Raw genomic sequence first — 19627 nt, forward strand, 5'->3', positions numbered from 1 at the left:
GGAGCCCACATAAATGAAAGAAGACCCTCAATAGGACCCAGGGGTCGGAGGCACTTGAGGCACAAGAGGACCTCGAGCAGCTCACTAAAGATGCAGGCTCACGGTGCAAGTGCACAGGAAATACTTGAGGTTGGGGCTATTTGGAGCCCGAAGGTCGTGGAGGAAGGAATCCAATATGTATTTGCAACGGCAAGTCGACACGGTGCACAGGGGCTCCGTTGCTGCAGCTGGCCTCAAACTTGGGATGTGAAGGACTACCACTGGTGTTGCTGAGCCTTCGGGGTCCAGGGGAGCCCATGATCAGCAGACATGTCAGATTAGTTGCAGTACCTGCTGGTAAATGGAAGTAACTCCTTCACTTCAAGTGAGATTCCTTCAGGTGTCTTGGATGTCTTGGATGTCTACAGGACTTGTAAGGTTCCTGTATGGAGCACAGGCACGGACATTACAGCAGACTAGCAGGGCGACAAGACCAGAAGCAGCAGGAGTCATTCTAGTTGCAGCGAAGTCCAGAGTGCCCAGATGGTCGAAGAAGAAGTGGTGTCTTGAAAGTATTCTTGTCTCACGATAAATCTAGGGACCTACCTACAGGTAAGCCCTTAAGTACCCTATGGAAAGTGTTGGGACGATTCAGGAATCCCTCTCAGGGGAGGGGGAGGACAGGGGGGAGGATAATCCCATGTCATTTGTCCAGTTTCACACCGGAGCGGGAGCAAATGGCTCCCTGAGCTGGTTTGAACTGGACTATGTAAGGAGGGCACCAAATTAGCCCCTCAAGCAGAATGAGTGGAGCTGGCAAGCTCTCCCACCGGCCCGAATCCACTAAACGCTATCTGGGAGGTGGTCACACATCCCTGTGACATGATATCTATGTTCTGCCTTCCCCTGCATGAGCTTGGCTCAGCAGCAGGAGGTAAAAGTCGTTTCTCTGGTCAGCAGCAACCATGATGTGCTATACAGGTCTAGAGACTGGCAATGGGAGCACTGGGGGCCTCCCAGAGGAGCTTCACAGTGCATGGAATCATATGTGTGGGGGTATGATTCCAACATGTTTGATACCAAACATGGCAGGGTTTGTAACATCCAATTGAATAATGGTCATCACATAATGATGCATTGCCACTCTATGTATTATAATGGCTGATGCACTTACAAACCAGGAAAATGGACTCCAAAGGTTGTAGAGGTGTCCTGCTTATGCAAGGGCACCCTCACACTTAGAACCGAGCACCCTGCCTTCAGGATTGAAAGTACTGATTTAGGGGTGACTTATAGATTTTAAGTACAGTGACCTCAGATATATGGAAACCTATATCTGTTGTAAGAAGTGCTAGCACCAGATTACGCAGGCTGCAATGGCAGGTCTGTAGTTACAGTTTGAGTGATCCCCCATGGATGGCTTGATGCATGCCCTAGCCCATGGGGGACCCCTGGTGTACCTATGCCCTGGGTTCCTCAGTTGCCCATACTAGGAACTTATAAGGGTACAACATTGTCCAATTCGGGATGTACCTTAGTATTTACCATACCAATATAGCGGAGAAATCACAAAGACTGGGGTCCTGATTAGTGCAGTCAAACTAGTCAGAAACAGCATAGCACCAGGCAAAAAGTGGGGGGAACCATGAAAGCAGATCCTACTTTCCTAAAAGAGTCCTCTCTCAGAGGTGAGTGGGCCTTTTCTTGTGTAGTGTAGTTCCTATATTCCCAATAGGTTCTGCGCATTGGAATAATATAAACAGCAGTGTAGACGTAGGACTGAGGTCATCTAGGTCTCTACTGACTATATTAGACTTAATTAGATTTGCCAGCTAGCTAAGATGTCACTAGAAACTTTCTCGAATAAACAAGGAGGAGTTTAACTTCCCTGGATAGACAAGAAGGGATTAGCTTCTGACAACCATAAAACATGACAACTTGGCTCCCTCAGAATAAGAGTGTATCTCTAGCGTCATGTGAAAACAATAGACAGCTATTTCACTCAGTCAATTGTGCATACTTAGTTTCACCAGAGTGCAGAGAAATAGAGAGACGGACGTTTTCAATAAAAGGTGTTATTTATTGAGCAGTCTTCTTTCTCATGCAAGAGAAATTAATTGCCACAATTGCAATACTTATAGTAAAGTAAAAAGCGTACAGTAAAAAGAGTATTATAAAATAATACTGTAAAAGCATTGATATAGTTTCTTAGCCATATGATACTTTAAAATAGATAAAATATATGCATACATAAAAACATTGACTAACGTACTCAACTGGTGCTTCTAAATACGCCTACCCCGGTGTACCTGACCTAAGCCTAATACGTGGGCAGGAGTAACTAAGTAGCAGTTTAAGTTAAGTTGGTTTTGCCAGGAATCTGAATCAAGAATTCTCTTTAAGGGTTTAGTCAGCTCCGTACCTGGGTAATAGAAAGCAGGAGGTCTGGTATCTCTCTCTCAGGACTTGATATCCGAGCAACCCGCAAGGGTATCTGGAAACACCGGAGCTGGGTTTCTCGGCAGGAGAAAAGACAGCGTCTTTCTCAGTGCGTCAAAAGGGAGGGGCAGCGTCTGTGGGCTCTCGCATCAGCTGGGCTCTCTGCAAGTAGACAGCCACTCTGCTCCAAACCACCGTGTGTTTGCTTAAGGTAACGTTGGTATTTTTATACCTGAAAGGTGCCGGGTTTGACGTAAGGTCGGACATAAGACGTCAATAAAGATGTCACTAAGAACTGGCCGTTCTCTTAGTGCTCGCAGGAGTTCTAGGACAAATCAAAACAGGAGCATGGGGAATTCGCAGGTTGCTGGAGGTTTGGTTTGTTTACAGAACTCATTGTACTTTCTAGGAGTCTGGGGAAGTAGCCTTGCTTAATTTGGACTGCATGGGCTACTACTAAATATGGATATGATTATTATGCCTTTATAAGGATATTATGTATTATAACCATACAAGGGCATAAATCGGGAATATCGAATTAGGGTCCTAGATAGAAACACAATACTTGCTAGTCCTCATAGGGGCTGTTCAATTTTGAGATGATACTGGGAAGAAAGTGATGCATTAGATAGCTATGCATCCTGCACCATATTGCAAGGATAATCAGGATCAGCCATGGCATCCCTCTTTCAAATTCTCATTTGTCTCAGATACAATGTCAGTTGGAAGTTAAACCACTTTGAAGTCTGGTTCATTGGTCAAACCTGCCCCAGGCATCCTGCCTCTAGGACCAATGACATCAAAAATGTTGGACTGTACTAAAATAACGTATGCTTAGGTTTTGACTAATCATATGGATGTTCAGCATATTGCTCATGGTGGCTATCATATTTATGGCTCTTCAAAGTTCACCAATCAGAGCTGTATCCTTGTTCCAAAAATTCCACCTCCTCTTTGTCTGCCCGCTCTTTACTGTCAAACTCTATCATCCACATCACTCCATTTCCTCTCTATAAGTGACATACATATATACAAAAGGATAATAAATGCTAAAGGCGTCAATGTGCCTACAGGTCGAACTCATCCTACAGACAAAGCTGGCCCAATGGAGATGGGTTTGGCCCACAAACAGCACAGTGTATTTACAATGTTCTTCCCTTTGGCCCAATTAGTCGCCAGGATGATGATAAGGAGATGTGGTTGTTTCAAACTGTTGTCCTGTTCATAAAACCTGACTCTTGGCATCAGATGGTTCCGGTGGCCAGAGTAAATTATCAGTGATGCTACGTATGATTAACAAGGCTGAGAAAACAATGGATTGTAAATTTCAAGGGGCAATTTTAACTTTATTGGAAAGAAAACACTTTAAATCAAAATAATATAATTTAGATGGCTCTATGTCGAAGTGTCCACCATCACAGGCATCCGTGGTAGTACACCCTTGAATGATGTGCCTTTTCACTGGTTTACCTGAAACACAAAGACAGCACACCTCAGATTCTCATCCTCTAGTGTATTTTGTAAGTTGGTAACACTGTAGTACTATGAATAACATGCATTTTTTGACTGGGTGAGTTAATGTGTGAGTATGAAAAGCTGTACATCACATAGTTTGCATGTTTGATGATTGAACTGACACTTTTTTCTACATAAAGAAGACACAAAACAATGGACTTATTTCTGTTCAACTAAGAACCTAGTAAGAGAACATGATGTGCTATTGACTGCACTAGTACGGAACCTCATACCCTGATGGGTACATTTCTAAGGGCAAAAATAATACATCTCTAGAATGAACACTTTTGTTGCAATACGTCTCTTCAGTATTATATTATTTGTTCAATATTTGTTCATTGTAGCTTTCTAAAGGATGGATTGGGCAATAAAACAAGAAATCAAAAGTTTAAACAAATAAAAACCTCATTCCAAAGTTTATCTTCTATTTTCTCAGGTATGCAGTAAGTATATTAGTGTAATTAAGGCATCATGTGCTTGACTAACAATACATTTTAAGAGCCCATTCTTCCACAGCAATAAGTGCCAAACAGCCAGGACACTGAGAAATAAGGATATCAGTGATGTATATTTTAGTGGAAAGACAGCAGGTGCACTTAGAGGGGTAATAGCTTGGTATGTGGTTATCAAAGCATAATGTTTCATATATATGTTTATTTTTTTTATTTTTGAAGCTTATAAAGTGCACGGCTACCCCCGACAGGGGTGTGCCGACGCTGCAGACAACAGGCTGAAAAAAAAGGATGGTGGCAGCTAGAGACTGGAAAATTACTCCGGAACAGCAATTCCGACGGAGTCAGACTAAGATCTAATGGGAGGCTGTTCCAGGGTTTGGCGGTCCCTACTGTAAAGGCTCTGCCCCCCCATTCTGGACCGACCAAAACGCGGGGTACCAAGAAGGCTGAGATTGTTAGATCTGAGCGCTCCGGTTGAGTGGACAGGTTTAAGCCTATTTTGCAAATAGACTGGGCCGAGGCCATTGAGAGCCCGGAAACCTAAAACCGGTGCTTTAAATTTAATACGCCGGGCCACTGGCAACCAGTGCAGCTTCCTCAGAAATGGGGTGATCGACTGGCGGTAGGGAATGTTACCAATCAGCCTAGCAGCCGCGTTCTGTACAATCTGCAACCGAATAATCAAGTAGGCTGGAGCTCCAACATTCAAACTATTTGAGTAGTCCAGATGAGAGGTAATTAAGGCGTGGACAACAGTCCTGCGGGAATCAAGAGGGAGGTATGGAAACATTTCCCTGATCATACAGAGTTTGCCAAAGCAGGCTGCAGTAACTTTGTTAATGTGGGTTTTACTGGATAAGGCGCTGTCAAATTGGAAACCCAAATTACGAGCTGCTTGAACCGGATCCGGTGGGGGATTTAACTCTGAGGGCCACCAGAGTGTAGGGGAGAGTGGGAACGTCTGATTAAAGAACAAGACTTCCGTCTTATCTGTATTAAGTTTGAGATTATTAGAAGTCATCCAGGAGGAGATGTTAATAAGGCAGTGATGGAAGTTGGACAAACTGCCGTCAAAGTGATCTCTAAAGGAAAACACAAGCTGAGTGTCATCAGCATAAGAGATCACTCTGACCCCCCAGGATTCAGCCACCTTTGCCATAGGAGTAAGGTAGATATTAAAATTACAGGGCTGAGTGCAGAGCCCTGCGGAACACCGCAGAGCATAGGTTTTTCTCCAGATACAAAAGGCCGGAGGAAGACCTGTTGGGATCTACCCTTAAGAAAAGACCTGACCCAGGCCAGGGGGATACCCCCAATTCCAATGCTACGCAGGCGGTCCAATAGTATGTCATGAGACACAGTATCGAAAGCCGAGGATAGGTCGAGGAGAATCAACATGGCCTCATCGCCCGCATCCACGCACTCTTGAATGGACTCAGACACCTCTAGAAGTGCCATCTCGGTGCTGAAACCCGGTCTAAGACTGGGAATCATGCAAAAGATATTTAAATTCCAAAAAGTCAGACAATTGCTCCTGTACCACTTTCTCGAGAATTTTGGGGAGTGAGGATATAGGCCGATAGTTGCTGAACAATAATGGGTCAGCATCAGCCTTTTTGATAATTGGAATCAACATAGCCTGCTTCCAGGAAGAGGGAAATTGGCCTGTGAGTAGTGTTCCAGATCGCAAGAAGAGGTCTGATCACCAGAGGGGCCAGGTCCCTTAGGACCTTTGCTGGGGCCGGGTCAAGAGAAGACCCCGTTCTACATTGGTCCAACAGAGTCAGGGCAGACTCCATGGTTAGATTCTTAAAATATACAAAGGTCTCCTCCTGAGTGGCTTTGGGGTCAGGTAGGAACAAAGCCCTGTACTGATTAAAGGTAGATGAAATATTCTTGATCTTATCATGAAAAAAATTGGAGATACCATCGCAAAGGGTTTGGCTGGGGGCAGTCAGGAAGGCCAAGGCTGGGGGATTGGAAAATTCCTTAATGATATTAAATAAGGTGTTTCCTGAGTTTTCAGCTGTTTTAATTTTCTCTACAAAAAATCCCTCATAGTGGCTCGCTTTAGTTTATGGAAATTCTTTAATGCCGTTTTGTAGATGGCTTTTGCGGATGAATCATACGTCAATCGCCATTTACGTTTAAATTTTTTGCATCTGCTCATTTCCTCACGTAATGCCGAAGAGAACCAGGACACAGATAGTCTTTACCTTAATGAGGCTAACGGTGCCATTGGGGCAACAAGATCTATAGAGGAGGAAAGGGAGGCGTTAAACTTGGCTACGTCTGCATTCAGATCGTAGGAGGGCTGCCCTATTAGTTTAGGAAAAATAGGTTCTAGGGCAGCACAGGTAACGTTATACCATTTCCTCCCTTGATCCCTACCTATTACTGGGAGGTCAGATGGAAGTGGCAAAGTCAGCTCAAGCGGAATCAGGTAGTGGTCCGTCCAGATAAGGGGTAGGGAGGGGCGAGTAACTAGACCAGGATGATATCTTTTATAGTTCATGGTAAGAAGAAACTAATCTTGGGGAGATTCACTTTGGCTTTCCAGGCAAACAAAAATTTCAGCATCTCACACTGGTCTACAGATGATTACATGTTTGCCATCCCCAGGTTGTCCATGCCAAAGCTGTTCCTACTGGCCACCCGTAGCCATTGAAAATGGTGCAAGTGCAGGGCCTAGTTCAGATTGGGTGAATGCTTAGTCAATCTGATTCTCCAACAACATGATCTTTCAGAAATTCTGTTTGGGCATGCTTTCAACCAATTACTAGATATTTCATACAGTTAAGTCAATTCTGATCTTGCTGCTACTGATTGTTTGTGACTGGGTGCAAAACCTGCATTTTCTACCTTTCTGTAGTCTGCTCTTGGGGCATATTTTTTTGCAGTTTTATACCCTGTGATCTTGGTTCACAAGGAGGGTTCTATGTTAGACTATATTAGATATATATGTGTGTCTTTTAGGGAAGCATAATGTAAAGATCTAGATTGGAGGTCTCTAGTTGGGGGATAGGTTCAGAAAAGAGAAGCAAAGTAACTGTCAGTGGTGAGGCTGTATATGGCGCAGAAACATAAGATCTTCAATAACCAACACTTGCTCATGTGGAGCCAGTAAAGGAGAGGAAGATGGACAGAATGCTAGTTTTCCTGCTCAGCCCCAGAATCAGCACTCTGGTTAAGTTGTAGTTTTTAGCAGAGCTAGATGACAGTTCTACAAAAGAGAATTGCAATAGTCCAACCTAGCGATGATGAGGGCCTAAAATAGGTTTTTTTCTAGAGCAGCTCTCCAAGAACTGAGTAATTTTCCTGATTACTTTAAGCATAAGGAAGCAGGTGGTAAGCTTCTGAATATGTACCATAAAAGAGTTTGTTATAAATAATAATAAACAGAATTATTAGACAACAACTTACCTGTGAACAATAATTCGGCAGAACCTAAAAACAAATCACCGGGCCCATAATCCCCTACCTATGCAAAACAGTCAAATATATACATAGAAAGGCTTTACAAAGTGGAGTTTTATCTCATCCAAGAATGTTTCCGGGCGGTAATCTACATTGAACTCTAAAAAAGAAACAGTACGATAACCGGCCATAAGACGGTATAGAGTTTATTTGTCCGTATACCTGCCAATAGGTGCCTTTTAGCTCAGATTTCAAATGAACCGGGAAAGCCATAGATTCGTGTACCCAGTCTGGCCCAACGATCTTTAATTTTCTGAAGCCAAGCAATCTTACAGGTCCTCTATGGCCACATGAAATGTTATGAGCTCTGGGGTAACTCAGAGTCTCAACCTGCACAAAAGTGGCACTCTCCCAGCAGAAGCTCGTGTTCTTCGCTTAGTGTGAGCGCAAAATCCGTTCCACTCGCGGATTTTGCGGATTTTCGGTAAATCCGCAATCCGCGAACTCCGGCGAATTTACTGAAAATCCGCGAGCGGTGGATCCGGGGGGTAAAAGTTCAAGCCTTCAAGCTTGAAGTTGTTGTAACTATTTTAGGATGGCGCCGGCAAGCTGCCAGCGCCATCCTAAAATAGTTACTAAGTTAGCTTCAACAGGAAGCACTAATAGATAAAATAAAGCAGGTGCTCGAGCTGGCAGCTTGCCGGGGCCATCCTTAAATAGTTACAGGATGATGGACAGCTCACTCAAGGGACCCCTGCGCACATCGGTGCGATTGCATAGTAACACACACATGGCCGCTGGAACTAGTTGAAGCTCAAATTCAGTGACTCATTCATCAGCCCAAAAACAATCGTGAGCATCGTCGAGGCTGGGCAGGTGTGCCTTCTTCCCAAATCTACCGTCAAAAATCAGCTGTGATGCTGGATAGAGGCCTTTGTATCTTTGACTTTTTTACGAGCGCAATCCTCATGCTGTTCCTGTGACCAGGAGCTTCTTTCTCTTCATCTGCTGCTCTGATCGGTCTCTGACCATTTATACACACAAGAGGCACTTGAACTCGCACAGAAGACCCCCCCCATTTAAAAAATCCACAAAATCAGCGAATCCGCAAATTTGCAGATTTTGCGAATCCTCGAATCCGCAAATCCGCAAATGTGCGGATCGTGAATCCGCAAAACCCGCCAATGCTTATTCTTTGCTCCGGATGCAACTGGTTATACCAAGAACCAAAAAGAAGGGGGGAGAGAGCATTCTCGGTGGCAGTAAGCAAGCTCTGTAACTCCCTACCCCTTGCTCTGAGATCTATCCCCCTTCTGCTCCCCTTCAGAAAAGCTCTTAAAACCTGGCTTTTTGTGTCTAGCATCTAGCTGGAGAATCTATCTCTTTCTATTTCCTGTGTGTGGATGACTGGTCTCTAGTGCCTTGATGCCTTAGGGTAATTGCTGCGCTTTCTAAATCTCAAATCAAAAGCAGTCTTAACCCAGCTGTGTCACCGATACAGCTAAGGCCATAAACTAAATGTAGGGGGACAAGCAGAGTGCTAGCTGGCAAGCTACCTAGGTTCCTCATAAAAACTATTTTCTATATTCTATTTATATAGTCTAGTGCCCCCAAAGCCGAAATGTTCTCCACAGTACAGAGTGGCTCCTAATGCCTGATTTATGTAAATGTCAAGAACTGGAGTCACCATATGAAAAAAGGAGCTGTGGTGCGCCCTCAAAATAACACCACAATGTAGTTTGCGTCCACACATCTGCATAATCAATCAGATCATTATGTGAGTGTAACCCCAAGATCAACGAATATCTGAACACTCTTAAGAAGAGTCGGATTTGCATGGGTAGTTGGGCAGGTATTGATAGCCATGTATTTTGTAATGCTGAGGTTAATCATCAGCCTCTGCTGCTGTCAGAAGGACCCAAAACAATCTATGAGAATCTAGAGTCTTATCGGAAAATTTGTTAATAAAGGGTGTTGTCTGCAATACGGTTGGGATCTTAAACCAAGCACGATGACAGTCGTCACTTTCACATTTCTCAAGCTGTGATACTAAATCATTAATATATAGGAGAAAGAGGATAGGAGCCAGCACACACCCCTGCCTTACTCCCTGATTATATGGGATGGGATGTGTTAGTTCACCCTGGGGCCTGCATCTGACCTGGTTGAATGTAGTCTAGTTAAAATTTCTATATGATACTCAGGGACCCCCATCTCTGCCAATACCTTCCACAGAGATTCTCTGTGGGCTAGATCAAAAGCAGACTGAAGGTTCAAAAATATAACATAAAGTCTGCCACCTCCCCCAAGTGAATGTATATACATCTCAAAATGCAGCTTTTGGAAAGGTCATTTAAGGACTTGAGGCAGCTTTGTAAACTAAAGAAAATTAAAGAAAATGTGATTGTACTGTGCTGTTTAAAAGAAAGGAAGGGATGAAGGAAGGAATACATTAAAGAAGTCAGCAAAAAATAAATGCAGGCAGACGGGGAGCACAGGAGAGAGGAAATAAATAAGCAATGGATGAAAAAAGGCTGAAATGGAAAAGAATGTGAAAGGAAGAAATGATGGGGTAGGGGGTGAAAGGAAGTGAACAAAGTGTGATGGATGAATAGAAAGGAGGTAGAAAAGCACGAGGAAGGATAAGAAAGGGAAAAATTAAAGAAGGGGTGAAGGAAGGAGCAGGAAAAAAGAAAGTAAGTAACGGATGAAGGAAGAAGGAAATATTGCACCGAGAGAGGAAGAATGGAGAATGAATGAGGAAACAAGAATGGAAAGAAGAAAGTAGGCATGGAGGTACTGAGTCACAGAGTTACAGCGAGAATAAAAATAGTGTAATATTGCAAATAATATTAAAAAACAAAAGATTAAAATACATTTCGGTGTCCTTAAGACGCAATGTATGCTCGTAAAGAATATATATCCACCAGAGAGGGGCTTGACACCAAATAAAAAATGCTCTTATCCAACTCATTGGCATTAATTTTACCTTTTAAGTTAACTCAGTGCTTAACTCTTAACCCCTTGCATGCTCATGATGGCCCCTAGCTGTTATGTGTCATGGTGGGTGCGTGGGGAGGACGGCCCCTGGCTGTCCTAATCCTGCGCAATTATAAAAATGCTCGCACAGCGCAAAAATTTGCCGCGCATTGAAAGGGTTAAAGTAAGTACAGATGAGGGCTAAAAATACCAGCTTTAGGCAATTCTGATTATTTATGCACTAACCAGAACATTAAAATAGCATTGGTTCCATTAGAAACCGACCAGGTGGCAACCCTAGTAAGTGCAGCGAATGTGCCAAATACATTTGTGCTGGAGCTTTGCGGGGTCAGGGGATGTATATGCCCACATCTCAACAACAGCAGGGCAGACTCCATTGAATTTTATGCTTTATTATTTCAAAAGTGCATGTTGATTCCTCTCTGAACGGAGTTGAATGTCTGACTTCATTTTGAAATAGGTGGCAATGAGATTTTGTGTCTCATGGCCAGATCATGCAACAGAACTATTTGTTTGCATTGATTAGACAGGACCAAACATGATACAGCCCTGTCATCCCTCAACTTTACAACATTAATTACTCTATATTTAATAAAGCAGAGGTGTACTCTTTTCTTCCTCTCCCTCAGTATCTGCTTTTATTCCTCCTCTTCACAGCTCACTCCTTCCCTTGTCACCAAGCTCCCTTCACTTTCTGACCTACGTCTGAGTTTCCACTTAATTGCATCCTCCTGCACTAACTGCTTTTCATTTTTCACCTTCCCATCTTTCCCTTCCACTCGCCTTTGATGTGTTCCTAGCTATCTGATTTTCTTCCCTTGCTTTTCTCCTCTTTTCACTTTTAATTCTCATCATGTTCCACTCCAATCTTGCACTCCCAATCTCTGCTTTCCCCACTTCTCTTCACACTCTTTGTCTCTCATATCTACCTTTGCCCTCAGACCTCTCCTACTTCGTCACGCTACCTTTTATGTTTTTGCTTCTTGTACATATCTTTATATCCACTCCCGGAATCTCCATTTGAGTTCAGGGTCATAAATTATAATCTTGGAGGGGCCACTCAGTCTTTCATCTTTCTGAGGACCCAGGAAAGCCCAGCCAAACAGTGTCAAATGACATCAAATGTTCCCCGGAAAAATCCTGAAAACAGAGCAACTTGGAGAACAGCAGCCACTTATAAAAAAATCCAAATGCCTTGCGCACACCTGGAAGCTGGTTTATAAATTACTTATCAAGTTAGGGCACAGGACCCTAACCCGGTTATACGATCAAGAGGAAAGATAGAAGGGATGGTAGAGAAGGGGGACTGCCCATTACGCTACATTCTACTAACTTTGACCTCAACACAATTAAGGGAGCGGAAAGCCTAGGCTTTTGCCTCTCCCTAAATGCCTCCATCTCCTTCTCAGGAGTCTTGATTTACCGTCCTCCGGGTCAGAGTACCACCTTTATAGACTAACTTAGGGATGCCTTGAGTCATCTCCTGCTCAGATACGCCAATTTTACTTTGTTAGGAGATTTTAACCTCCACTTGGAAGTCAGAACCGAACCAGGTGTAGACAACTGTCTTCAAATTATGGAACTATTCTCATTGCACCAACTGGTGGAGGACCCAACACACCGGGCGGGTCATACATTGAATGGGGTCTGTACCTACTTTGCCTCATTATCGGTTGACACCCCACACCTCGGATATGGTCAGACCACCTCTTTGTCCCCCTTACACAGGGTTCCACAGATGAGCCGCCCTTACAAGACACCCCTGAACCCCAACGTGGGCGCAAATGGGCACAATTAGCTGACAACCCTAAGCTAGCAACCTCTGTCCAAGCTCAAACCCCCATTCTAACAGGGAAAAAGAGTTGGACTCACACCTCTTCCACTATTGGCTAACCACTGTATGCAATGAACTTATCCCACCGGAGAGACCTGATAAGTACAAGAAACCAAAAATTCAGAAAGTCCCTTGGTTTACACCCGCTCTGGCACAAGCAGATCTACTATGTAAGCAGCACAAGCTTAAGTGGAGAAGATGGTACAACGCTGAAGAAAGAATAACTTATAAAATTATTAGAAAGCTCTATCACCACCAGATCAAAATCGCCAAAAAAAGAGTACTACTCAAAGAAATACAGGAGGCTAACCAAGACCAAAAAGTAATCTTCTTGGTCGTAAAGTCCTTTAGAAACCCTAAAGTGTTACAGAAAGAATTACCCCCCTCTCAAAAACTTTATTATAATATTTCAGTATTTTTCGAAGAAAAATTTCAAAAAATCCAAAAGGACTTTTCAATGGCTCCTCTCCACGACCTGGATGTCACCCCCAAGCTAGTTCCCGTGACCACCGCTCATTCTATTTGAACTTTTGAACCAATTTCACTAGAACAAACTCGCGAGGCCATAGGAGCATACAAATCAGGCTCACCATTGGACGCCTGCCCCCCCATGATTCTCTGCTAAATCATAAATACGGTCAATCCAATTATAAATCAGAAAATTAACTCCTCTCTAAGCTCAGGCATAGGTCCAGATGAATGGAAGCGTGCACTGGTAAAACCAATGAAAAAAAAACAAAACATCGACCCCACTGTGCTCCTAAACCTCTGCCCTATTTCCCTACTCCCCCTGTTAGGCAAAATCGCCAGAAGATTTGTTCACAAAGATCTATCCAAATTCACTGAAGACACTAATCTACTTCACCCTCAACAATCTGGCTTTTTCCCCAAGCATTTCACAGAATCGTCTCTCCTGGAAATAATGAACGCACTAAATACTATAGCGGACAGTGGCAGGAAAGCAGTTTAGATCCTACTCGACTTGTCGGTCGTGTTTGATACCATCTCGCACAGTACCCTCCTAAAGTGACTCAAACGCTGCGGCATCTCTGGTACCACTCTGGAATGGATAAAATAATTTCTCACCAACCGCAGACAAGCGGTTATCCTTCATACTTTTCTCTCAGTAGAACGCAACATAACAACAGGAGTCCCACTGGGCTCATCATTGAGCCCACTGTTATTCAACATTTACATTACCCGGCTCATCTCCCTGATAGGATCCGATGGGATTGAAGTTAAGTCCTACGCAGACGATACCCAAATGATCTTTCTCTGGAAAACAATTTTACAGAGGCCAAACTTAACTTTAAATGCTGCCGATCTGCAGTCATCCAGTGGATGAGGGACAACCACCTTAGATGCAACACCTACAAAACTGAAATCCTCCCTATAGGGAAAGATGTCCTATTCCAGCCTTGTAATTCATGGCCTGAGGGAACAACACACCTGCCTGACATAGTCAAGGTAGTCAAAAAACTAGGAGTACAATTTGACACTGCGCACTCCTTCCTTCCACACACTACGGCCATAGCAGGGACCTGCTTTAGCCTCATCAAATCGCAAAAAAATCTTTCATCTAATACCACTTGGCCCAAGGAAATCAGTGGCAGTGGTCTTGATTCTCTAGCGTCTAGACTATTGCAACAGCCTTCTGGCAGGAGCCAAAAAATCAATGCTAAAGAAGCTACAAGTTGCCCAAAACACTGCGGCACGTTTAGATCTAAACTTCCATGAAGATTTTCAGCATATTTATTTAGCGATTTGTAAAGTGCCTGGTGACCCGAGGGCATCCATATGCGGCATTAAAAGTTCTTCACTGGCCTCCGCTGCACAAGAGAATTCTCAATCCTAATCACCTATAGAGCAGGGCTTAAATTGGGACCTAAGTATCTCTCGGCACGGTTCACTCCTTACATCACAACAAGGACTCTCAGGTCATCATCAGCCAGCCTCCTCAAAACACCCATTTTTAGATGTAAAACTAAAGTAGGAAAAACACTGGCCGGCTTGGGGTCCGAAGCCTGGAACCTGCTACCACCTCATCTAATATTTCTAAAAACAGAAACACAATTCAGGAAGGCTCTGAAGACTTGGTTATTTAGAACTCCAGACAAATTATGCCTTTCTCTTATTTAGAATCCTTAGGGCCCCCTCTTACCTCCAACCAACCAGCGCCAGGATGCTCCTTGCAGAGTGGCAGTCAGCGCTTTACGAATACCAACTTACATTACATTTCAAATGAGCCAGGAGGTACAGGGATGGAAAATGACCAAGAGGAGACCAGGGACTAAAACATCCTCTATTAAAACCAACTTATCTATGGAGACTCAAGCCCGGCTCAAGTCCACCCCTGTCGTACATTCAAACTCCAGTGTCATGACAATCTGCAAGTACTTCAGACCAACATCTTCCGCGCTGAGAACATTAGTTAAAGGGGAGCCACGCAGTAGGACTACACCTCGCGAACCATCCTTAGTAATTCAGGTCAGAGTCTGGAACCTAACTCGCACCATTGTGAGAAGCCGGCCAATGGGAGTAATTCCTGCCCCTTGAACAGTGGAGCTAATTGCCCCTTGATCCAGTAATCCCAGCAAGGCGAGACTGGGCAAGGACAACCCAAAGTCCTAGGAATATCAGCAACACTGGGCTCCACAAAATGTAAAATGCAAAAACCCAGAAGGGAAAAGCAAGGCGACCCAATGGATGAGTGGCAGTGGCCTTCATTATGATCTGTCACTTTCAGAAATTATGTTAGCAATGAAGCCCTACACTCTCAACTAAAGTTCATCTCTTTTGAGACTGGGAGACAATAGACCCTTGGAGGACCAGAACTCTTACCATCTACTTGGCGAGAAATAGCTCACAACTCAATCTGACTGCTCCCACCAAAATTCTCTCTTATCATCAATAAACTCAAAATTAACAACTACCATTATTGCTCTCACGCGGCAAACACAGAAACTTGAAATTTAAATGGACACCATGCAGGCAAAAGCAGCAGCTATAAAGAACATGGCAGCCAAAATTGATCACTTAGAAGGAAATCTCGAAATGTTGAAGAAGCAGTGTTCATGCCTTCCAATCATTGACAAGCTCAGCTTTCTGCCAGACTTTTTTACATCAGTAGTCACAGAATTAAAACAAAGACAAATAGTGATCACAGACACTCAGGACCACCGCATAGAGAACAGGGCTCCAACCAAATTAAAAAAAAACCATCCCACAGTCGATAACAATGAAGAGCCCAAACATGCTCCACATACTCAATATGTAGAAGTCAAGTCTCCTACCCACGTTAAAAACCAAGCTAGTAACCTTATTGCAGGCACAGACACCCCTCCTACCTCTTCGCAGCAGGCAACAGCAATGACTCAAATTAAAATCCCTTATGACTCAACAGCAACGGGCAAAGCCACGCTTAGGAGCAAAGGTCCGACGGACAACCTTGAAGAGACCGCAGAACCTATTAAATTGCTTTCCAGAAGAGCAAACAAAAACTTGAAAAAGCATACAAAAAACAATAAACACTGTCATTGTGTAAAGGAACTACAATTGCACCTGGAAGCATTAGACGTGAACCCTGGTTGCAAAACGAACCCAAAGGTTGACCAACAACCAAAACCACTTAGGCCACAGAAACTATACCCAATCCTTCAAAAGGTGAGGTCCACCGTCAGTCCAAGAAATGACCAGCAAACCATTGCACCTGTAACACAACCACTCACAATACAGCGCCATGGAGATGGCCCGGCTGACAAAGGGCAGAAGCAAGCCCCTCAGGAGTTCGATCTCCCTCACCAAATTGACAGTAGAGAGGGCAATAACAAAACACAGCATCTAAACAGGCAGGAGCAAGATGTGCTTCCACCCAATACAGATGGCACAAGAACACTTCTACCCTAAATAATCAGTAAGGGACTTCGGGAGATCAATGCAGCCCAAACAGACATCAGAGCAAATGTAAGAAATAGATACTGCCCGGAAACATATGCCCTTACAATAAAGCCAAGGGTCCACACCGGAAAGGAATCAGACAACTACATCATAGTGCTTACACCTGAATATAAATATCATGGAGGTTTAGATATATTAAATATTTTACAAGCTCTAAAATATAATCCAGAGTTAATACATCGCTAAATAGAAGATCTTATCCGCGTTCAATTCAAGGCCCTGAACAACAATACAACAAGAGAATCAACAATAGCGACATGGAAAACCAGCTCAATAGCCCAAATGATTATGACAGAAAAGGCCAAATTTGCAAAATGGGGGATCAATGTATATGAACCCAAAGTGGAAAAATACCCACACATGCTAACAGGCAGACCCAGCAACAGAAATACAAGTCAAGTCAAGTCAAGTCATAAAATTTGTATAGCGCACTACATACCCAGAGGGTTTCAAGGCGCTTAGGAAGGGGGGAGGATTACTTGTCAAATATCCATGTTTTAAGTTGCTTTCTGAACGCTAGGTGGTTCTGGGTGAGGCGAAGGTAAGCGGGGAGTGAGTTCCATGTTTTAGCAGCCAGGTATGAAAAGGATCTGCCTCCCATGGTGGTCTTGTTGATGCGAGGTACAGTGGCGAGGGCTTGGTTGGAAGAACGTAGTTGGCGGGAGGGGGTGTAGAAGGACAGTCGTGAGTTGAGGCAATCTGGTCCGATGTCGTAGAGTGATTTGTGTGCGTGGGTAAGCAGTCGGAAAGTGATCCTCTTATTGACGGGTAGCCAGTGGAGGTCTTTAAGGTGACCAGAGATGTGTTCGTTGCGTGGGATGTCTAATATGAGCCTGGCTGAGGCGTTTTGGATACGTTGGAGTTTCTTCTGGAGTTTTGCGGTAGTACCCGCGTAGAGGGTGTTTCCGTAGTCCAGTCGGCTTGTGACCAGAGCGTGGGTGACTGTCTTCCTTGTTTCGGTGGGGATCCAGTCGCAGAGAAAGTCCATTTTAAGAGGCACAACTCAAGCTGCTTATCCTAAATCATTTTGCAACTTGAGAATACATTTGTCATCTATCTCCTCTGCAACAGGGTGCAAAACCATCAAAAGAGGAAAAGCCGAGCTGCATATATACGATCAAGATGGAGCAGTAATAACACTGTCAGATTGGCTATCAAACTGCTCCTAGCCGAAAGAGCTCCAACTCGCCTGCGAGCAGACCGAACAAGACCATAAAAATAATTTCATAGAACTTGTATGGGCTGAAAACTATGCTACAGAACAGAACTGCCTTTGAATTTTTAAAGACAGGGAACCATGCTGTGTATCGAGGAAACCTGGCTTCTCGCCCCATTGGTTATACCAGGATTTGAGGAATTTCAACAACCAGGCTAAAAAGCATGATGTATTCCGAAGACCATAGGGGGCCTATCATTCTATGTAAGCTTGGGTACTACCATAACATCAGCAAAATCCTCGATAAGCACCAACATGGTCCAAGCCTTATACTTGCAAGGCCTGAAATTGAATGAGACCCCAATAACAATCCTGCTCTTGAATTCTTTCTTCAATTGCAATGATCGCCCGAGACATGTCAAGATGAGGCAACTGGTTGACACTCTTGAAGAGATGTTCTGCAACTACCTGAATTGCGGAATAATATTGGTAGGCATCTTCAATACTCATAACCTGGGAACAGAAGTAGACATCCACAAAGGAATTGCAGTGGTAATTTGCCTAATACATTTCTGAACACTTACAGACTAAGTTCCGTACAACAGGCACAAGCCCTTGCCCTTGATGGAGTCATGCATGCTGCACTTTATAAAAACCTTTTGAATTTATTATAGTGCACCTTTAACTGCCTAGACATAATGAAACTCCTTTTTTACTTAGAGATCCCTGTGGAACTTGCCAGATGAGCAAAATTTGCATGTAAACTTAAAGAACTTAAGCCTTGGAATAAAGGCAGACCTTAGGCCCAATTTTGCTGCATGTAGTACATTTCCTGGATTCCTATTTTTTGCCCTGTGTAACTGTTCGAAATTTACTAACTGAAATGATACAAGGTTGTTTTTATTAACGACCGAAGATTCTTTGAATCTCAGCCTTGTGTGGACGAGATGATCCTTTATCACCGAATAGTACTCCCAGATATTTGAAAGTCCCTACCTGTTCTAATGGCAAGTTTTGGAGGGACCATTTATACTGATAATTTGACTTTAAGTTTTTGTTAACCTCCATCATTTCTGTCTTGGCATTGCTTATAACCATATCATTGTCTTGGGAGTAACTTGAGATCTTATTTATCAGGTACTGTAGCCCAACCTTTGTTTGGCTGAATAGGATAACATTGTCTGCATATAACAGATTTGATATATGAGTACCAGCTAATTTTGGTGGATAGGTATTCATTTCATCCATTGCTTGTGTTAGGTCCGATAGAAACAGATTAAAAAGCAATGGGGCCGGACACACCCATTCTTTAGGCCACTGGATGTTGCAATTTCCTTAGATACATACAAGCTATCACCCATCCAAACTCTTACCCAGGTCTTCGAACAGAGTAGTTGGACGGATCTTAAGAGAGAAGGTGGAATTCTTTGCTCTTTCAACTTCTTCAACAGTAGTTGCCTTTGAACACAATCAAAAGCCAATTGAAAGTTCACATAGCACAGATACAACAGCATATTTATTCATTAATAAGAATAACACCAATATATTTGTTGTGGTTCCTAATCCTTTAATGAACTCTGTTTGTTTCAGAGGGATTATCTGTGTCTCCATTGCCCATGTGATTAATTCTGGGAATAGGACTCCAGAACATAATTTAGCTTCAGTATCCTGTAAGGCAATTAATCAGTAAATACCAGGCTGTGCTCAATCTCCTTTTTTATATATTTGTGCTATTAACAAGTCCTGCCTTATTTTCAGATATTGTTAATGTTTCGACATTTTCCTTAAACACCTTTGTGAGATATTCTACCCATCAAGCCAGACTTTTTTAGTATAATGCGAATGGAATGCCATTGGGACCAGGAGCACCATCTT

The 19627-nt window shown here is 43.4% G+C and overlaps 1 protein-coding gene across 1 annotated transcript in view; it reads right to left on the bottom strand.

Moving 5' to 3' along the window:
* Nucleotides 1-3745: 3745 nt before the first annotated feature.
* Nucleotides 3746-19627, bottom strand: part of LOC147701034 (protein RoBo-1-like) — a 102223-nt gene continuing 86341 nt past the window's right edge. Inside the window, exon 5 of the mRNA XM_086929294.1 lies at nt 3746-3888. Coding sequence (XP_086785420.1) covers nt 3746-3888 — 143 coding nt within the window. The remainder of the gene's footprint in view (nt 3889-19627) is intronic.

The sequence above is a fragment of the Lissotriton vulgaris genome, chromosome 7, assembly GCF_964263255.1.
Source record: "Lissotriton vulgaris chromosome 7, aLisVul1.2, whole genome shotgun sequence".
Classification (NCBI taxonomy): Eukaryota; Metazoa; Chordata; class Amphibia; order Caudata; family Salamandridae; genus Lissotriton; species Lissotriton vulgaris.